The sequence below is a fragment of the Hemiscyllium ocellatum genome, chromosome 15 (genome assembly GCF_020745735.1).
Source record: "Hemiscyllium ocellatum isolate sHemOce1 chromosome 15, sHemOce1.pat.X.cur, whole genome shotgun sequence".
Classification (NCBI taxonomy): domain Eukaryota; kingdom Metazoa; phylum Chordata; class Chondrichthyes; order Orectolobiformes; family Hemiscylliidae; genus Hemiscyllium; species Hemiscyllium ocellatum.
The window spans coordinates 41663488-41680168 of NC_083415.1; the positions used below are offsets into that span (position 1 = coordinate 41663488).

The 16681-nt window shown below is 37.5% G+C and overlaps 1 protein-coding gene across 3 annotated transcripts in view; it reads right to left on the minus strand.

Annotated features, from left to right (window-relative positions):
- LOC132822762 (nucleolar protein 4-like) overlaps positions 1-16681 on the minus strand; it is a 278882-nt gene that overhangs the window by 88835 nt on the left and 173366 nt on the right. For all 3 annotated transcript variants that reach the window (XM_060836076.1, XM_060836073.1, XM_060836075.1), the window contains one exon: positions 1265-1381. In XM_060836076.1, the coding sequence (XP_060692059.1) occupies positions 1265-1381 (117 nt within the window). The remainder of the gene's footprint in view (positions 1-1264; positions 1382-16681) is intronic.

Here is a 16681-nt window from a genome sequence, read left to right on the forward strand (position 1 = left end):
AGGGGTATGTGTGGCCAGACATAAATCTTCACTCCATCCTCTCCAGTACAGCCATCTCCTTTATATAAGGTGACCAGAACTGCATACAATGCTCAAGTTATGGCCAGACTAAACATTTGTAAAGTTCCAGAATAACCTCACTACCCGCCACCCTTCTATTCTATGCCTTGATTAATAAAAGACATGAATGCCATGTGTTTTCTTATTGATATGTGTCCTGCCTTAACTTTGACTCTCTCAATTTACCATTCTCACAAAAAGAATCTCTTTACAGTTCTTGGAGTTAAGCAGAATTGTGTTCTGATACACACAACCTCTCAGAATTTAACAGGTTAAAATTCTTGTTCTCCCTATATTGTACTGAGCTTTTGACATGCATTTTTAATTCAGTTTTTTTTTGTATCTGGTTCACAAATAAATTATTTCTATTTGCAACTCTATAATGTATAAGCTTTTCTGCCATATATTTCCATCATTTCAAATAAAAAGTAGATAACTCAACCTTTGAATCTGAAAGTAGTTTTCCTTGCCCACGTTTGACCTGGTGCCATAAGACTTCATGGTGTCCTGAGTCAGTGTTGAGGACTCCCAGGGCAACACCCTCCCAACTGTATATCACTGTATGGCACCTGGGTCTTATGATGGGATAGGGTTTTGCATGTAAAGCACATTTTCCCTGAAAATAGTTTTGCAGGTCTTTCATATTTAACATGTTTATTGAGTTAATTAAAGGATTTTGTGGAGCAGCATTAATGCCCCTACTTCTGGGCCAGAAGGTCCAGATTGAAATCCCATTTGCCTTGGAGGTGTGTCATAGCATATCCAAGCAGGTTCATTAAAATAACGACACCAATCTCTGTTTTTCATGTTGTACTAGAACTCAATAACCAATTTTCTCCTTCCCGGAGGTGTGAAGAGGGGTGGAGAGTGAAGCAAATAATTGGAAAATCAGCCCTTGAGTGACATTGGATACTTGACCACATAATGGCCAAATGATCACTTAAGGACCTCAGTTTAATATCTCAACTGGCTGTTTTCCCAGCAGGCAAGACACGTAGGTAGTTTCCCAACTCAGTAACTATGGTGACTGGCTTGTTGGATTGAGAGGATGATCGTCATTTGCCCCAATCTGAAGGATGTTGGAAGCACAGAGGTGGGTAATGAGATGACCTCTGAAAGCCACCCTCCTGCCCCTTTTATCTTCAACCCCCTGACACCCCTCTCCCCTTGACCACCACCAGATAAGAAAAAGAAATAGTCCTACCTTCTTGCCATTGGATCCCATGAAAATAGGCCTCAACCAACAGTCTTTTGGACCCAGAGGCTGCTGGCCTCTGACTGGCCAGCAGCTTCTGGCAATCTGGGATTCCACTATCGAGGTCTGTAATAGGATGAGAAGCTTGCTGGTCAGATTTTAACAATATGATCAGTGTCAATATTGCAAGTTTTCTCAGAGACAGAGGTGACTAGTTATTGACATTGACATAACCAGCCCTACACAGCCTGAAAAAGGGAAACTCCTGGTCCATGTTTACTTTTTGAGGGATGCCAAGCATTTTTGAGTAACAAATATATTGGACCAAATTCTGAATTGAGATGGGGTGAAGGAGGTCTTTTAACATGCCCACGGTAGAATAAGTCCTCCTCCATTCCCACATTAAATCTGCTTAATTGGATGTCCAAACTCCTGGCACTCAGAAAATCCTGCTTTCAGCAGACTGTTGACAGAGATGGGTTCATGATCCAAAATTGGACCGACCTCCTGATTCTCACCTCCAAACAAAATTCCAACCCTGAAAATCTTAATTTTTTTTGGTAGTAAGGATAGGATACAACATTCATAGAGTTTGCCTGTTTTACATTATTTTCCCCACTGCCACTTTTAGTTTTGCTTGTTTATTGCCAGTGGCCCTGTTTGACTTCTCTCGTGACCCTTATTATTTACTTTGAATTTCTATTATATACTTTTAATGATTCATTTGTTGTTGAATCAGCTTAGCTGCTCTTTATTGTAACAAGTTTGTTTATGCTACTTGTTTTTATATGTCCTTACCTATTAGTCTCTCTTTTTAGTTTTATCCTTGTTTCACCTTCTCTGCGAGAAGTTCCTTGCCATTTTGAACAAAGGGTTTTGGAGCTGTGAGGTTTTCTTGTGATGCTTATTGGGTCTACATCTTCTTTAATCCTCTATAAGAAGTTAATCGTTCTTGGCATCTCTTTGCCTTCATGTATTAGGATTAGTAGTTTCAGATCACCTCGAGCTCTCTGAGGTCACAGCCACTCTGGTGACCGAAGGTTGAGTTTAACTTATTCTGGTAAGGCATCACTTAACGCATTGCATTAATTTCTGTCTGTTCTTATTTTACTGTGGTCAACAGCCCATTTAATTTAAACAGGCTAATAAATAAGTGTACAAAGCAATTTCATGCTAACTTTTTATGTACTGCATTGCCAAAGGATATTTAACCCTTGGAAACATTAAATAATTGATTTTCAGGGAATCCAGCTGACATTACATAGAGAATGATTTGAAAACAATAATATTAGCATTTGTTAACTTGATAATTAATTTCATTATTCTAGCATTTATATATTATCTATATACACTATCTTCGCTTTTGGTTTATGATAGGAATTTTGTTTTAGACTTTAGACTGCTTGTTGAATAGGGTGAGAGAAGGTATAATGTCATTTTTAAAACAAATAGATTAAATGGATTTATGGTTACCATGTTACTCATTAATTTTAATGACATACAGCATAACAGAAATAGCAAGTAAAATGTTTCTGTATTATTAGCTGCTTTCTTGTGATGCTGGATACATGATTCACTTGCAGTCACCTGAATCATTATGGTCTTCAGTTGAAGTGGGGTTAGAGAGAGAGATACTATTTTGTTATGTTTTAACTTTTGTACTGTTTTCTGTATAATTTCTGATCTTCAATTTATCACAGTAATTACACTCTTCAACCAGTGGTGGCACTGACACCCCTCCACTGGAAGAAGGCTGCACTACAGTGTGAACGGTTTGCATAAGCTGTAGCATTATAAATGTGGCCATCGCCATTTATTATGCAAAAACAAACTGACAGGAAATGCAGAGTTAGATTTTTGGTATGAAGGTGGATGTTCTGTCTCAGGAACTATTACCTTGAAATTCATGTAATATGACTCTGATAAAGTAAACCATTCCTTTTAAAAGATTTGACAGGACAGTCAACAGAACAGCTGCTTCCCTGGCAGCTGGCAATGGGTTCAAGTTCCATGGCTGCTTTGACTCCAGTCTGTCACTTTTGGGATTTACTCGCTTTACTTAATGAAACATCCGGCTGTGACAGAAGAGAGAATAACAGATAATTCAGCTCACCGCATGTTATTTTTGTCTTTTGTTACACAAGTATAGAATGCTCCTAAATAGTGTTTCTGCAAAATTGCATTTGCACCATTTTGAGCATTGAACTGAGAAAGGTTGTAGCAATCCCTACAAAGAAAAACAAACTATGAAATAGATGCCAGTATTAAATTTTTATTATTAAAAACTACTTTTAAATGTGAAATTTGATTATCTTTAATATCTGAATACATGTTGTTCCAAAGTTTTACTTTGATTGGAGGAAACAGTTATACTATCTACTTCTTTCTAGTTAATCTGCATTTGTCTGGTTTCAATTGCTACTTTTTACTAGCACATACAATACTGCATAATGTGAATTCCAGAGTAACACTTGTAATAGTACTGCTATCAATTGCCGTCTTCACTAAAAAAATTAAAATTGCAAAATAGATTTGACTGCACATGCACTATGAAATATTTCTTAACAATCATTATCCATGGCTTTAAAAATGAGAAACATTAGAAAATGTTATCAAATAACGTTTCAAGGGTACACATTTACTATGAGGCAATATGTTTCCAGTAATAAGAAAAGCCCAGGTCTTGTAGGCCATTGATGACATTCAGGAGAACTATGGAGCCAAGAGGATCACTCAAGTTCTTCATAATTTACTATACTGGTTTAAAATGGAATTTTAAATGTCACCATTATTGGTAGTGAAAATTGCTGAGGCCACAGTACTTCTATGGAAGCCATACAAGTCTTCTCAATTTCCCGTGGTTGGAGGGGGTTTGGAAAGTATTGAGTAACTAAAACAGATTCAAGGCCCTTTGTTTGTGTGTGATAAAAATCTCAGTGGGTACATTGATGCCTAGGCCACCTGTGCCAAAGTAATGGGCACATTGCACAGGCTATTGTGGCTTACACATCATAACCCCAGATCATATGCCTCAATCACTTATCGACATTCTGAGTTATTAATTCCAACATGTGTTTCAATAAAAGAGGACTGATATAGCTAAAAGTTAATTGCAGAGTACATTTGGTGGCTGTCTGCAATGTCATACCTGAATGTACTAAAGAAGTTTCAATCAGAGAAATGTATAACAAGCTGAACTGTAATAAAGAACAGTACAGCACAGGAACTGGCCTTTCAGCTCACCAAGACTGCCCTGACACGTGATGCCTTTCTAAACTAAAACCTTTTTGCCTCTATGCAGCCTGTAGCCCTTTATTCCCTAATTCTTCACATATCTGTCAAGCTGTCTCTTAAATTTAGTTATTGTATCCGTCTCCACCACCTCCTCTGTTAGCTCATTCCAGGCATTTACCACCCTCTGTGTGAAACATTTACCTCTCACGTCCCCGTTAAACTTGTCTCCTTTTACCTTAAATCTATGTCTCCTGGCAATTGACATTTCTAACCTGGGAAAAAGATTCCAGCTATCCTCTCTGCATGCCTCTCATAATTTTGTAAACTTCTATCAGGTTGACTCTCATCGTTTTATGACCCGGTTTGTACAGTCTTTCCTCATAGCTAATATCCTCCACCTTGTAACATCCTGGTATTCCTTTTCTGTACCCTCTCTAAAGTTGCCACATCGTTCTGGTGGTGTGGTGACCAGACCGTACACAATATTCTGAATGTGGCCTGACTAAAGTTCTACACTATTGCAATATGATTTGCCAATTTTTATAGTCTACAGCCTGACTGATGAAGGTAAACATGCTGTATACCTTCTTGACCACCTTATCCATTTGGGTTGCTACTTTCAAGAAACTGGAGACCTGTTTGCTTAGATCCCACTGTCTGTTTTGACTATTAAGCGTTCTGCCATTTACTGAATACTTTCCTCCTGCATTAGATGTCCTAAAATGCATCACCTCCCATTTGTCCAGATTAAATGCCATCTGCCATTTTTCTGCCAAGTCTCCAGCCTAACTATACCTTGCTGTATCTTTGGGCAATCCCCCTCACTATCCACAGTTCCCCAGTATTTGTACCATCACAAACTTATTAATCAGCCCAGCTATATTCTCCTCTAAATTACTTTTATATAGTATAACCAATAGGGGTCCCAACATTGATCCCTGCAGAACACTAGAGGCCATAGATCTCCAGTTTGAAAAAACACCCTTTCACAGCTACTCGTTAAAAATCACACAACACCAGATTATAGTCCAACAGGTTTATTTAAAAGTACAAGCTTTCAGAGCACTGCTCCTGGTGTTGTGTGATTTTTAACTTTGTCCACCCCAGTCCAACACCAGCACCTCCACATCATGGCTTCTATGACTAAGCCAGTTCTGTATCCATCTTACCATCTCACTGTGGATCCCATATGACTTTATCTTCTGTATTAGTCTGCCATGAGTGACCTTGTCAAAGACTTGTTAAAGTGGACAACATCTACCATCCTGCCTTCATCCATCATCTTTGTCACTTCCTCAAAAAATTTGATCAAGTTTGAGAGACACAACCTCTCGGCACAAAGCCGTGCCACCTATCGCTAATAAGTCCATGTTTTTCCAAATGTGAGTAAATCCCATCCCTAAGGATCTTCTGCAATAACTTCTCTTTGACTGAAGAAAGATTCACTGGCCTGTAATTTCCTGGATTATCCCTGTTGTGCCTGTGTTTAAGAAGAGCAATGTTGTCTATTCGCCAATCCTCTGGGTCCACACCTGTGACTAAAGAGGATACAAAGATTGTGTAGAAGGCCGCAGGAATTTCCTCACCTGCCACGCTCAGCATTCTGGGATAGATCCCATCGGGTCCTGGGAATCTGTCCACCTTAATGTTCAAAGCATCCAAAACCATTTTTTTTATATTGACATGCCCTAGAATCTCAACATATCCCACCATGTCCTTCTGTTTTGTGTATCTCCTTTGAGTATTTCACACTGTGAAGACAATGGGACAAAAGACTGCAGTCTGGATGACATATGTTTATGTTTTCTCCTTTAAAAATACACAGGGGCAGGTGCTAAAAGCGAGTCGATCTGTTCTGAGTAGCTAGTCGGCTGAGTAGCTCAAGTGCACTGGTGGACTGAGATACTCACGTATACTAGGCTGGGTTTGAGTGCTGGTGTGCAATGAAAATTACTTGATAAAACATCACTTAATGATTCCTTTATTGCAAGTAAAATAATCTATTGCTTTTAGTGCTGATGTGGAGGAGCCAGTGTTGGACTGGGGGGGGGACAAAGTTAAAAATCACACAACACCAGGTTATAGTCCAACAGGCTTACTTGGAAGCACTAGTTTTCAGAGCACTGCTCCTTTATCAGGTAGCTGTAGAACTCTTATGATCTTGTTCCATCAGCTACCTGATGAAGGAGCATCGCTCTGAAAGCTAGTGTTGAACTATAACCTAGTGTTGTGTGATTTTTAACTCTTAGTGCTGGAAGCACATTAGCAAGTCAGTTGCAGAGCAACCTGCAGAAGCAAGAATCTCAAATCAATTGTCAATGCTCCACTATCTATACAAAATCAGCCGCCAAATTATCATCGTTTTACTACCTACTATTGTAAGCAACCCAGAGACTATTTTTTATATCTTTTAGATTTTTTTTGTGGGCTCACTTCTAATCTGTGTCTATGTGTGTTATGTATTTCCTCTCACGTTTAGTAGTTAATAGATATATAACCTAGTTAAATTGGATCCTTTTTAAGCCTAAATTCAGAAAAGGTTATCAACAAGGGAAATATTCTGTTTTAAATTAAGCTTGTTGCAATTAACTGAGAGGTTAAGGCCCTTTTATGGTGCGGTGGTAACGTCCCTGCACCTAGACTGAGAGGTCTAGGTTCAAGTTCCACCCGGTCCGGAGGTGTGTAATAATATCTCTGAACATGCTGATTAGAAAACGTAGATTAACTGAAGGGCTAGGTGAATAAAGAAGGGGAGCCAATTTAGCCTTCCTCAAATTGGAGCTTAACAATTTGGGGTATCCCATCTGGATCTGGAACAAATTGAGGGATCTCACCGGAGGACTGGTTGCAACATAGATATGGTCACTTTTTATGCCTTTGAAAATGGGGACAAGAATCAATTTATATTCCACAGTTTTTTTTAAAGGTCAGCTTTATAAATCTGCCAGATTCTATAATGTGAGTATTTTATAGATCCATGTTAAAAGGAAGCGCAAAATAAATGAACACTGTACCTTGCCTTCATTTATATCATATTATATTACTCAATTTTACTATTAAAGCCATTCAAGTTTTACTAAAGTAATTTATCTACTCTTGCACCTGCTTCTAATGCAGTGCATTCAGTTATCATGGGAGCAGTCAGGATTTTTACAATGGAATAGGTGTTTGAAATTTATGTCCCATGGCAAAACAAGAGATCTTAATAAATAGCTGAATGTCTGGATTCAGAAAAGGGATGTCATGGGTTAGGAATAGGGCTTTATACCTGCCATGTGCATGGAGGTCACTGGTTGATGATAATTAATATCGAAGACTGTCTGAAATTAACATACAAATCACAGCAAAACTTCAAATTTATCTACTTTTACTGTCTTTGAAACCTTAGTGAAGCTGAGGTTCCAGCTGGAAATTCCTTGATGGAAGTATGGATAATAGAGCTGACTTTGGCAAGATTTGGTTTGATGTAACAGCCAGGCATAGGGTCAAAGCCAATATAGGTGATTGGGGAAAGACAGGATGGCTACAGTTTTCCAGGCATTGAGCTCTTTGGTCTGTCAGAAACTTGCCGGTCTTCCAGTGCAAAAAGCTGTCCTCAAACTAATGCTGTATGTTCCAATGTCCAATACAACATACTGAGGGACGTACTGAAGCCTGGATCACCACAGCAGAGCTGCAAAGGGGAAAGCTGATCAATTCAGACCTTTCAGCCAAGGTGCTAGCAACTGTTGAGCCTGTCAGGCTATATGCCTGACATTGACTATACATTGTGAAACTCACAAGAATTGAAATTGTATTGAGATACCTTTTACTGGAATGTGGTACATGGAGAAAAATGTTTATTTTTGTTTCAAATTCTGTAATTTTCAGTTGAAATGATTTGCTCTTGGTCTGTATGCCTGCCATGGAACATTGGAAGTCTTACAATTATATTGAGGTACATAAGAGTATATATGCTATGAAGCCAAGTTGAATTTTGTTGCATATTCTGTAATTTTCAACAGGAAATGTTTTGTAATGTACTTTCACAAATGTTATGAATAACATATAATTCTTGTGAAGAATTAAATTTTGACTCATTCAGCAACTGCTGTCACATAGGCAGTTAGAGCATGTACCACTGTCTTTGGCACCATTAGCAGAGATCGAAATCTAGTTCAATTGTACTGTAGGCTGAACATCTTTTTGGACTGGCAGTTGTATATTGTTAATGAAGACCATCACTCGTAGCCAGGGCAAAGTAGGAGCACGGAAGGGCTCCCTGTTCAAATTTTTGAGATACTTGCTTTTCTATAGTTACTTGGGAAAGACTAGGCACTTTTTAGATTCAAAAGTAGTGATTTTTGCCCATTGGTGAGTTTACATGAAATACGGTGAATAAAGATTTTATCAGGATAGCCCCTGTCCCATAGAGTAGCTTTGATGTGCTATATTTCTGCATCAAGCTTGCAAGGTGAGCAAATGACTATTTACAATATCAACATAAGGCCAATATTGTGGCACAAAGATTTAAATGAATGCCAACATGAAAAATGACTGCTGATGGTGGTGGTTTTAATGACGACCCATTGGTGAATTTCTAAATTAGCATATTGATGTATTGATGCAAGGGAGCACGTTAGACTGCTTTTCACGCCAAAGTTAATTTGAGCAGGGGACTGAGCATATTAAGGTATGCAAGGAAATCACAAAATCAACGAATTATTGTAGTGCAGAAGGAAGTATTTCAGCCCATTATGCCTGCCCTTTTATATATGCTATACAACAATTGCCAGAACATATCAAAATCTACAAAAAAAAGTTGACAACTCAGTAAAACAAAAAGCACATGTACATTGATGGCACAAAGATCAGAGTGTGCCACTGAAAATGCATGTTGCTGAGATTTTCATTTTGCACTCATCGTGACAAATGCAAGAAAGACAAATTTCAAACTAACAACTTATACTACCGGAAAGTGGAGCATTTGTAAGCCAACTCTGATTGGCTCAGGTGTTGCCATGCAAAAAGCTGTAAGGAAACTATAGCATTTCCAAGGTCTCTGGTAAATCAAAAAATATATAACTTGAAGGTATTCCTTCTGCTTGCTGAGAATGGATCCCTGGATAAGAAAGTATGACACTCTTATCAAGTAAAATATGTCATGTTACAAATTCAATTTATCATCAATAGTTGTTAATGTAACTATTAGTGAATGCTGGATTGTTAAACAAGCACTGCCCAATTGCCAAATCATAGTAACAGTGACTGTTTTGACTTAGGTCTTAAAAGCGCTGGCTGGTTGAGTATGATCTGTAATCTGCCTGTAATAGAAAACTGAAAGACACATTTATAATCCTTGAATCTGCAGTTCAGAGGTGCAGGAGCAGAGAGGCCTGGGTGTAAATGTGAACAAATCAATAAAGGTGGCAAGACGGGGGGGGAAGTGGTAAATAAATATACAATGTTCTCCCCTTTATTAATAGGGGCACAAGAGTACAAGAGTAAGAAAGTGATGTTGAACTTATGCAAGATACTTGTTAGACGTCAGCTGCAGCATTGTGCATAGTTGTGTGTGCCACATTATGGGAAAGATGTGAATGCAATGGATAGAATAAAGAGGTGATTCACTAGAATGGTTCCAGATATGAGAAACTTCAGCAGTAGGGTAGATTGAGGAAGCTGGGATTGTTGTCCTTGGAAAGAAGGCTGAAAAGAAATCTGATTGAGGCTTTTAAAACCATGAGTGGGCTGGGCAGAGTAGATAGGGTGAAACAGTTTCAACTCATAAAAGAAAGCAGAATGCGACGGCATAGATTTAAAGTGATATGTAAAACAAATAAAGGTGATGTGAGAAAAATCTTTTTCACACAGCAAATAGTTAGGGTATGGAATGCACCTCCTGGAGGCAAGTTCAATTCAGGCATTCAAGAGGGCATTCGGTAGTTTCTTGAATTGCAATGATGTGCAGGAATATGGGGGAAAAAAAAAGTGCTTGGCACTAGACAATAAGAGTCAGACTAGAAAACAGTGCCTACATTTGAAATGCTTTTTTTGAATTTGTAGCTGCATCTAAGAACTTCCTGACACATCTTAATAGACTCCATTCATCAAACTCATCTTTGAAATGAAGCAGTAAAAACAGGTCCCTTTCCTCAATGTGCTAGGTAAGAAATTTGTCAATGGGTATTTTACACTACTATCAGAATCTTATGTTCACCAGTCAATATACACATCACAATTCTTACAAGCTACAAGCTAGCTCCAAATACATGAGCTACAAAATCAGCCTGATTGGCAATGGAACGCTAGCCTCCTTCTCATTGTGTGAGCTTGAAGTTGAGATAAGGCATAACAAAATCATCCTGAATAATAATGGCTAAACCAAACAAATCATTAATTGCTGGATATTAAACAAATTCATGGTTGGACCCAAGGTGCTTTTAATGCTGAAGGGTGCCCAGTTATCTCAGATTGTCCTGCAAGGGAAGGTGTAGGAGTGTCAGAAGCTCAGAGATAGATGAAAGATTTGTAGGTCATATGTTCCAGTGACCGATGAATCAGAACAAACCACACGTCTGTTTCATTGTCTCCAGTGGGAGATATGTTGACCGTGCTCAACCAATTTGTGGTTGCAAAATTCAGAATGTAAGGTTCAACATCAGATGTGATTCTACTGGTTGACAACATTTAAAAAATAATCTTGACCCCTGTGTTAAGAGTTGTGTTGGAGACCAATTTAAGATGATCTGTTGGGATCATGGTGTGATTCATTTGCATGTTGTTGAAGATACATTTATTCACACAAAAATCCTAATCTTAGTTGGCAAAAAGAACATTGCACACATTGCATCTGTGTAACTGAGAAAAGGGCAATGGAGACAGGCAATCACTGAAGCATCTCCAAGGCAACATCCTGATAAATCAGAGTCAATGTGCCTTGAATGTAATCATTAATAAGAGAGGTAATATCTCGTGTTGCATTCACCATGCCAACCACAGGCCAACCAATGAGTACCTACTTCTTATGGTATATAAATTGTTGTGTTCAACTTTGGCTTCAAATCTCTTTTTAGCAATCTTTAAAATGATCTAACTTGCATTAGAATTCACACGTGTATAAACAAACAATGTGACGTAGATTTCAATCATTTTTCATGCAAACACATAACACACATGAAGTTAAAACTTATACACAGAATGCAAGTTGGGCTATGAAAGTTAATGGCTGAAAATGTGTTACTGTTTAAAGCACAGCAGGTTAGGCAGCATCCAAGGAACAGGAAATTCGACGTTTCGGGCATAAGCCTGATGAAGGGCTTATGCCCGAAACGTCGAATTTCCTGTTCCTTGGATGCTGCCTAACCTGCTGTGCTTTAACCAGCAACACATTTTCAGCTGTGATCTCCAGCATCTGCAGACCTCATTTTTTACCCTATGAAAGTTAATGCTAGCTAAAATAAAAATATTGGTTACCTATAAAAACCTCATCATAGCCAGTGTCCTTTTTTTACGATATTACGAAATCCATAATATAGTCTCAAGGAATGCACAAAAAAAAATCTAGAATAGTCTATATCTATACTGGAAGCATTTTGCTAAAATTTAACATGGATCTATTTCATTCAGGGTGAAAATGACCCCTTTCTTGTGAGCTCATGGGAAATTGTGAAGCTTGTTATAATTATCATAAGATTGACATGTCAGAAGGAAGCTCTACACAAGTTTTAGAAATTGTTTAGAAACTTTAGTACCCCATCCAATTTAGAAGAATGACTGCCTCTCCTCTCATCAGAAGTTTTCATTAGGATCAGTAGCCATAATAGGGTAACATATGTATTGGATGCCTGTACCTAAATTCACAAAGTTTCTCTTGAATTGAACTATACATTCTTGATCTCCAGTCAAACAAATTCCAATGCATAGTATTGTCACCAAATGGTAAAATAATTGATCAAAATTCCCTAAATTTTATTTACTTAACAATTACAATTTATGGCCTTAAAATGATAATCTTAACTTTGAGAAATAAGTTATCTTAACAGTAAAATAATCTTAACTTTGAGAAATAAGTTCCATCAATGCCTGATTTTCTACTCCACTAATTTATAGCTCATGCTGGGTAAAAATGCATCATAGCATTATTTTGCACTTGTAACAAAATGTGACACCCGCAATATGATAACCTTTGTACACTGATATGCAGTTCAATATTTTTTAAATATTTTGTATTATTGCCATTTTGCTTCAAATCTTTTTTATCTAAAACTTGAATGAAATGAACTTTTAAACTACTAAACTGATTCCTAACTTAAGTAATTTAAAATATTTCTGTAGCTTTCCAGAGTAAAGGGTCACAAATTTGATTGTCCCCTTCTGGATGTTAACTCTTGTTTTGGGGGCAGAAGGGAAGATCAAACAGCTAGTAATGCAGAATTTCCCTGCTCTTGGTTGGAAAGTAGAATTAGTGGAGATATTCGAGCAGTTTAACTAGTTGCTTATTCAATCAAAGGTAATATCTCTATCGATGAGATGGTGGACCGCAACAAAATAATAATGTGTTTAGTGTATGCACCCTCCTAAATGACTTAAAAATACATCTTCCTCTCCTTAAAACTGTAATATTATTCATGGAGTGGTATCAATTGCATCAACTGTCTGTGATTTTCATCTTGAAGATCACAAGATCAGTCCCATAATAACTATTCCAAATTTTAGTTCATTTAGCTCACCAAGTCAAGTTTTAATGACTTTTATCTCAGGACAAAAGTGGATTAATGTACAGAAAATTGCAATACAACATGGAGTAGTATTAGCTTTGAGCACATCCCCATTACGATGATGATTTTGTAAACATACAAGTCTTTCATTAGATGACTAAGTAAGGATCTGTCTAAAATTATAAGCTCAAAATCAGAACAAAAGTGGAATAAGTACATCACATTGTCTGTCAAATTCTCTTTGTTGATTAACTACATCTAACCAAAGTATGTCATTTTCTAATACTGAGACAGAACGCTTTATTGTTGGATTTAGACAAGTTAAACCCCAGAAACATGCTGGTTGTATAAGCAGGTAAATTCATAAATAGCCCTGAAACATTACTTACAATTTTAAATTGGCATTAAAATAGAAAATGATTTGTTATGCAAATACTTCAAAGCATTTGTTCATGACTATTACAAGAGTTAATTTTCAGACTAAAATATTTAGTATTGTTTTCTTCAAAACCAACATCACTAATAACTGCAATTTCCCAGTTATCAGTAAGTCAAATAATAAAATTGAATGTGGTAACTATGATGATCTATACTGCATTTATCTATAGAAGAAAACCATAAACTATAATAAAGCTGATATTTGCTTCCTAATATCATCTTAAAATTAATTAGAGTTTTATTTAACTAAAGATACGCGATGCAACATCATGTTGCTTTTCAACAAATCCAAATTCAGCTTGAATCTCAAACTTAACCAGTAGCCAGCAGGCAATTGTCAACATCACAGTAAAAGTATATATTTCACTACAGACAAGTGAAAAGACCTTGGAGCTTTGAGAGCAACATGACACAAAGGAAGCTCCCGTCAGTTTTTAAACTAATTAAAGAGCTGCTGCTGTGTCAGAAGCTCTGGAAGCAAGCTATATAAACATTGCTACATTAGACAATATCATGTATTTTAAAAAATAAGTTTAGAAGCATGAAAGCAAATGATAAAGGGAAATTTTACTGCATTGTTTCATGCCTAGAATAGCTGGCTGAAAAATCATGCAATTTATGTTATTGCAAAATGTCGCCTCTGAACTGGAACCAAGTCTGCAGGAAGCAAAGAAAAACCACAAATCTCCAGAGACCAACAAAACAGAAGCTGTATTTCCCAAGAAAGATGGCTACATTCTTCCTCAGGAGTGATAAGCCCCACAGTAATTTGAAAGGGGGTTCAAGTATTAGCCTGTTCTATTTTAGGTAATAAAAATATTGTCTTTCAATGACAGGGAAGAGAATTGGCTTTCTTAAAATGATCTGATAGGATCTATGTTAAGAGAGTTGTATCCAAATAAGGTATTTGTCAGTGAACTGCAAAAACTTTAATGTAGTGTCAATCCACAGCAAAAACTGTTAAATTAATTAAACGAAAAAGATTTTGTGTACAGTATTGGAAATGATGGTGGATGGAGCAATCCCTTGATCTCAACAGGTGTCTATGTGTTTCCATTACAAATCTGGGATCTGCTGATGTTCAATGATAGTCCAAAGATGGGCAGGTTAGGTGTATTGGCCATGCTAAAACTGCCCATAGTGTTCAGGGATGTGTAGGCTAGGTGCATTAATCATGGGAAATTGAAGGTTGTAAGGTAGAGGAATGAGTCGGGGCAACATAAACTTTCGAGGGGCAGTGTGGACTTGTTGGGCCAAATGGCCTGTTTCTACACTGTAGGGATTCTATTCTATAGCAACCTGCAACAATGATCATGTGAAAATGTTAATCTTTAATGATCCATGTCCATTTTAAGAACACTAGGACTTTCCTTCCTTATCTGGGAATGGATCTGGGGTTTCCTGGCAACAGGATTGTGATCACTAATTCAGAGGTAAATGTAACGAGGGTAATGCAGTAATCATAAGTGATATCAATCTCTATATGGATTGGGTAAATCTAATAAGCAATAATACTGAGGAGGGAATCTGTATGAGAAAGTTTTCTGGAGTAGTATGTTGAGGAAAGAACTAATGTTATGATCACAGTCGCTGATAATACAGGATAAGTTAGATCCAAGAGTGAAACCTGTTTTTAGATCCAAGACTGTAACTTGTATGTATAATTTTGGTATCATGGCATTAATGAACTAATCATATTCACAAGAGGCAGATAATGTACATTTAACAAAAGGACATAAAAATTTATTAGTCAAAAGACAATCTATATTACAACAGACATGAGCAAACTATTGGAAATGATCCCATTGTCAACATCAGAAAGAAAGATTTATGTTTTTCTTTCCCAGCAATACCCTTACAGACACTCAAATGACAGTGAACAGTCACCCATATCTCCATACTAAAGCTTTTTGTTCAGCTGGCAAAGTTCATTTTCTGTTCCCTCCACAGCTCCTGGATTTCTGAAGTGGCTACGGGACGACGACGCCAAAGCCACAGGGAGGAATGCCTCTGCTGCAAGGATCTCTGACAGGACCCACCATGCAGCCATCAATGAAGCTGAGGCTGCTGCATCACCACCAGGAGAATGGAAAGGACCAACCAAGTTGCCGATTCCAAAGCCATTTATAATGCCTCTATAACCTCACAACTCCTAAGTACTGGGTCTTGTCCCAACTTCCAAGGACTAAGGAACTGTCCAAATCCTCGCTGCCTCACATTGAAACCATTGGTCAAGCCACAGCTTGATGGATCCTATTTGTTTTCTAACTTAACTAATAGTATTTTGCTTGTCTGTCAAAAATGCGATACTGAAAATTTGTTTTTAGAAATAAAACACAAGTTTTTCACACAAAAGAAATCCTAAAATAGAATTAATCAAACTACTTACATAAAACACAATTTGAAAGATTTAAAATCAAACAGTAAAATACATTCACATCCCAACAAAATCAAATGTAAATACTCAATACACCAAATAGAATCATAGAGACACAGAGATATGCAATTCAAAACAGACCCTTTGGTCCAACTTGTCAATGCTGACTAGATATCCTAACCCAACCTAGTCCCATTTGCCAGCATTTGGCCCATATCCCTCTAAATCCTTCCTATTCATATACCCATCCAGGTGTCTTTTAAATGTTGTCATTATGTCAGCTTTTACCATTTCTTCTAGCAGCTCATTCCGTACATGCACCACCATCTACATGAAAATGTCACACCTTAGGTCCTTTTTAAATCTTTTTGCTCTTACCTTAAACCTATTCCCTCCCACCCCAGGGAAAAGACATTTTTATTTACCCCATCCATGCCTCTCATGATTTTATAAACATCTATGAAGTCACCCCTCAGCCTCCGACATTATAGGAAAAGTAGCCCCAGCCTATTCGGCCTCTCCCTATACTTCAAACCTTCCAAATATGGCAACTTGCTTGTGAATCTGTCCGGAACCCTTTCAAGTTTTAAAACACCCTTCCTATAGCTGGGAGACCAGAACTGCACACAGTATTCCTGAAAGAGGGTTCATTTCTCTATTTTATCTGTAGGTTCAACT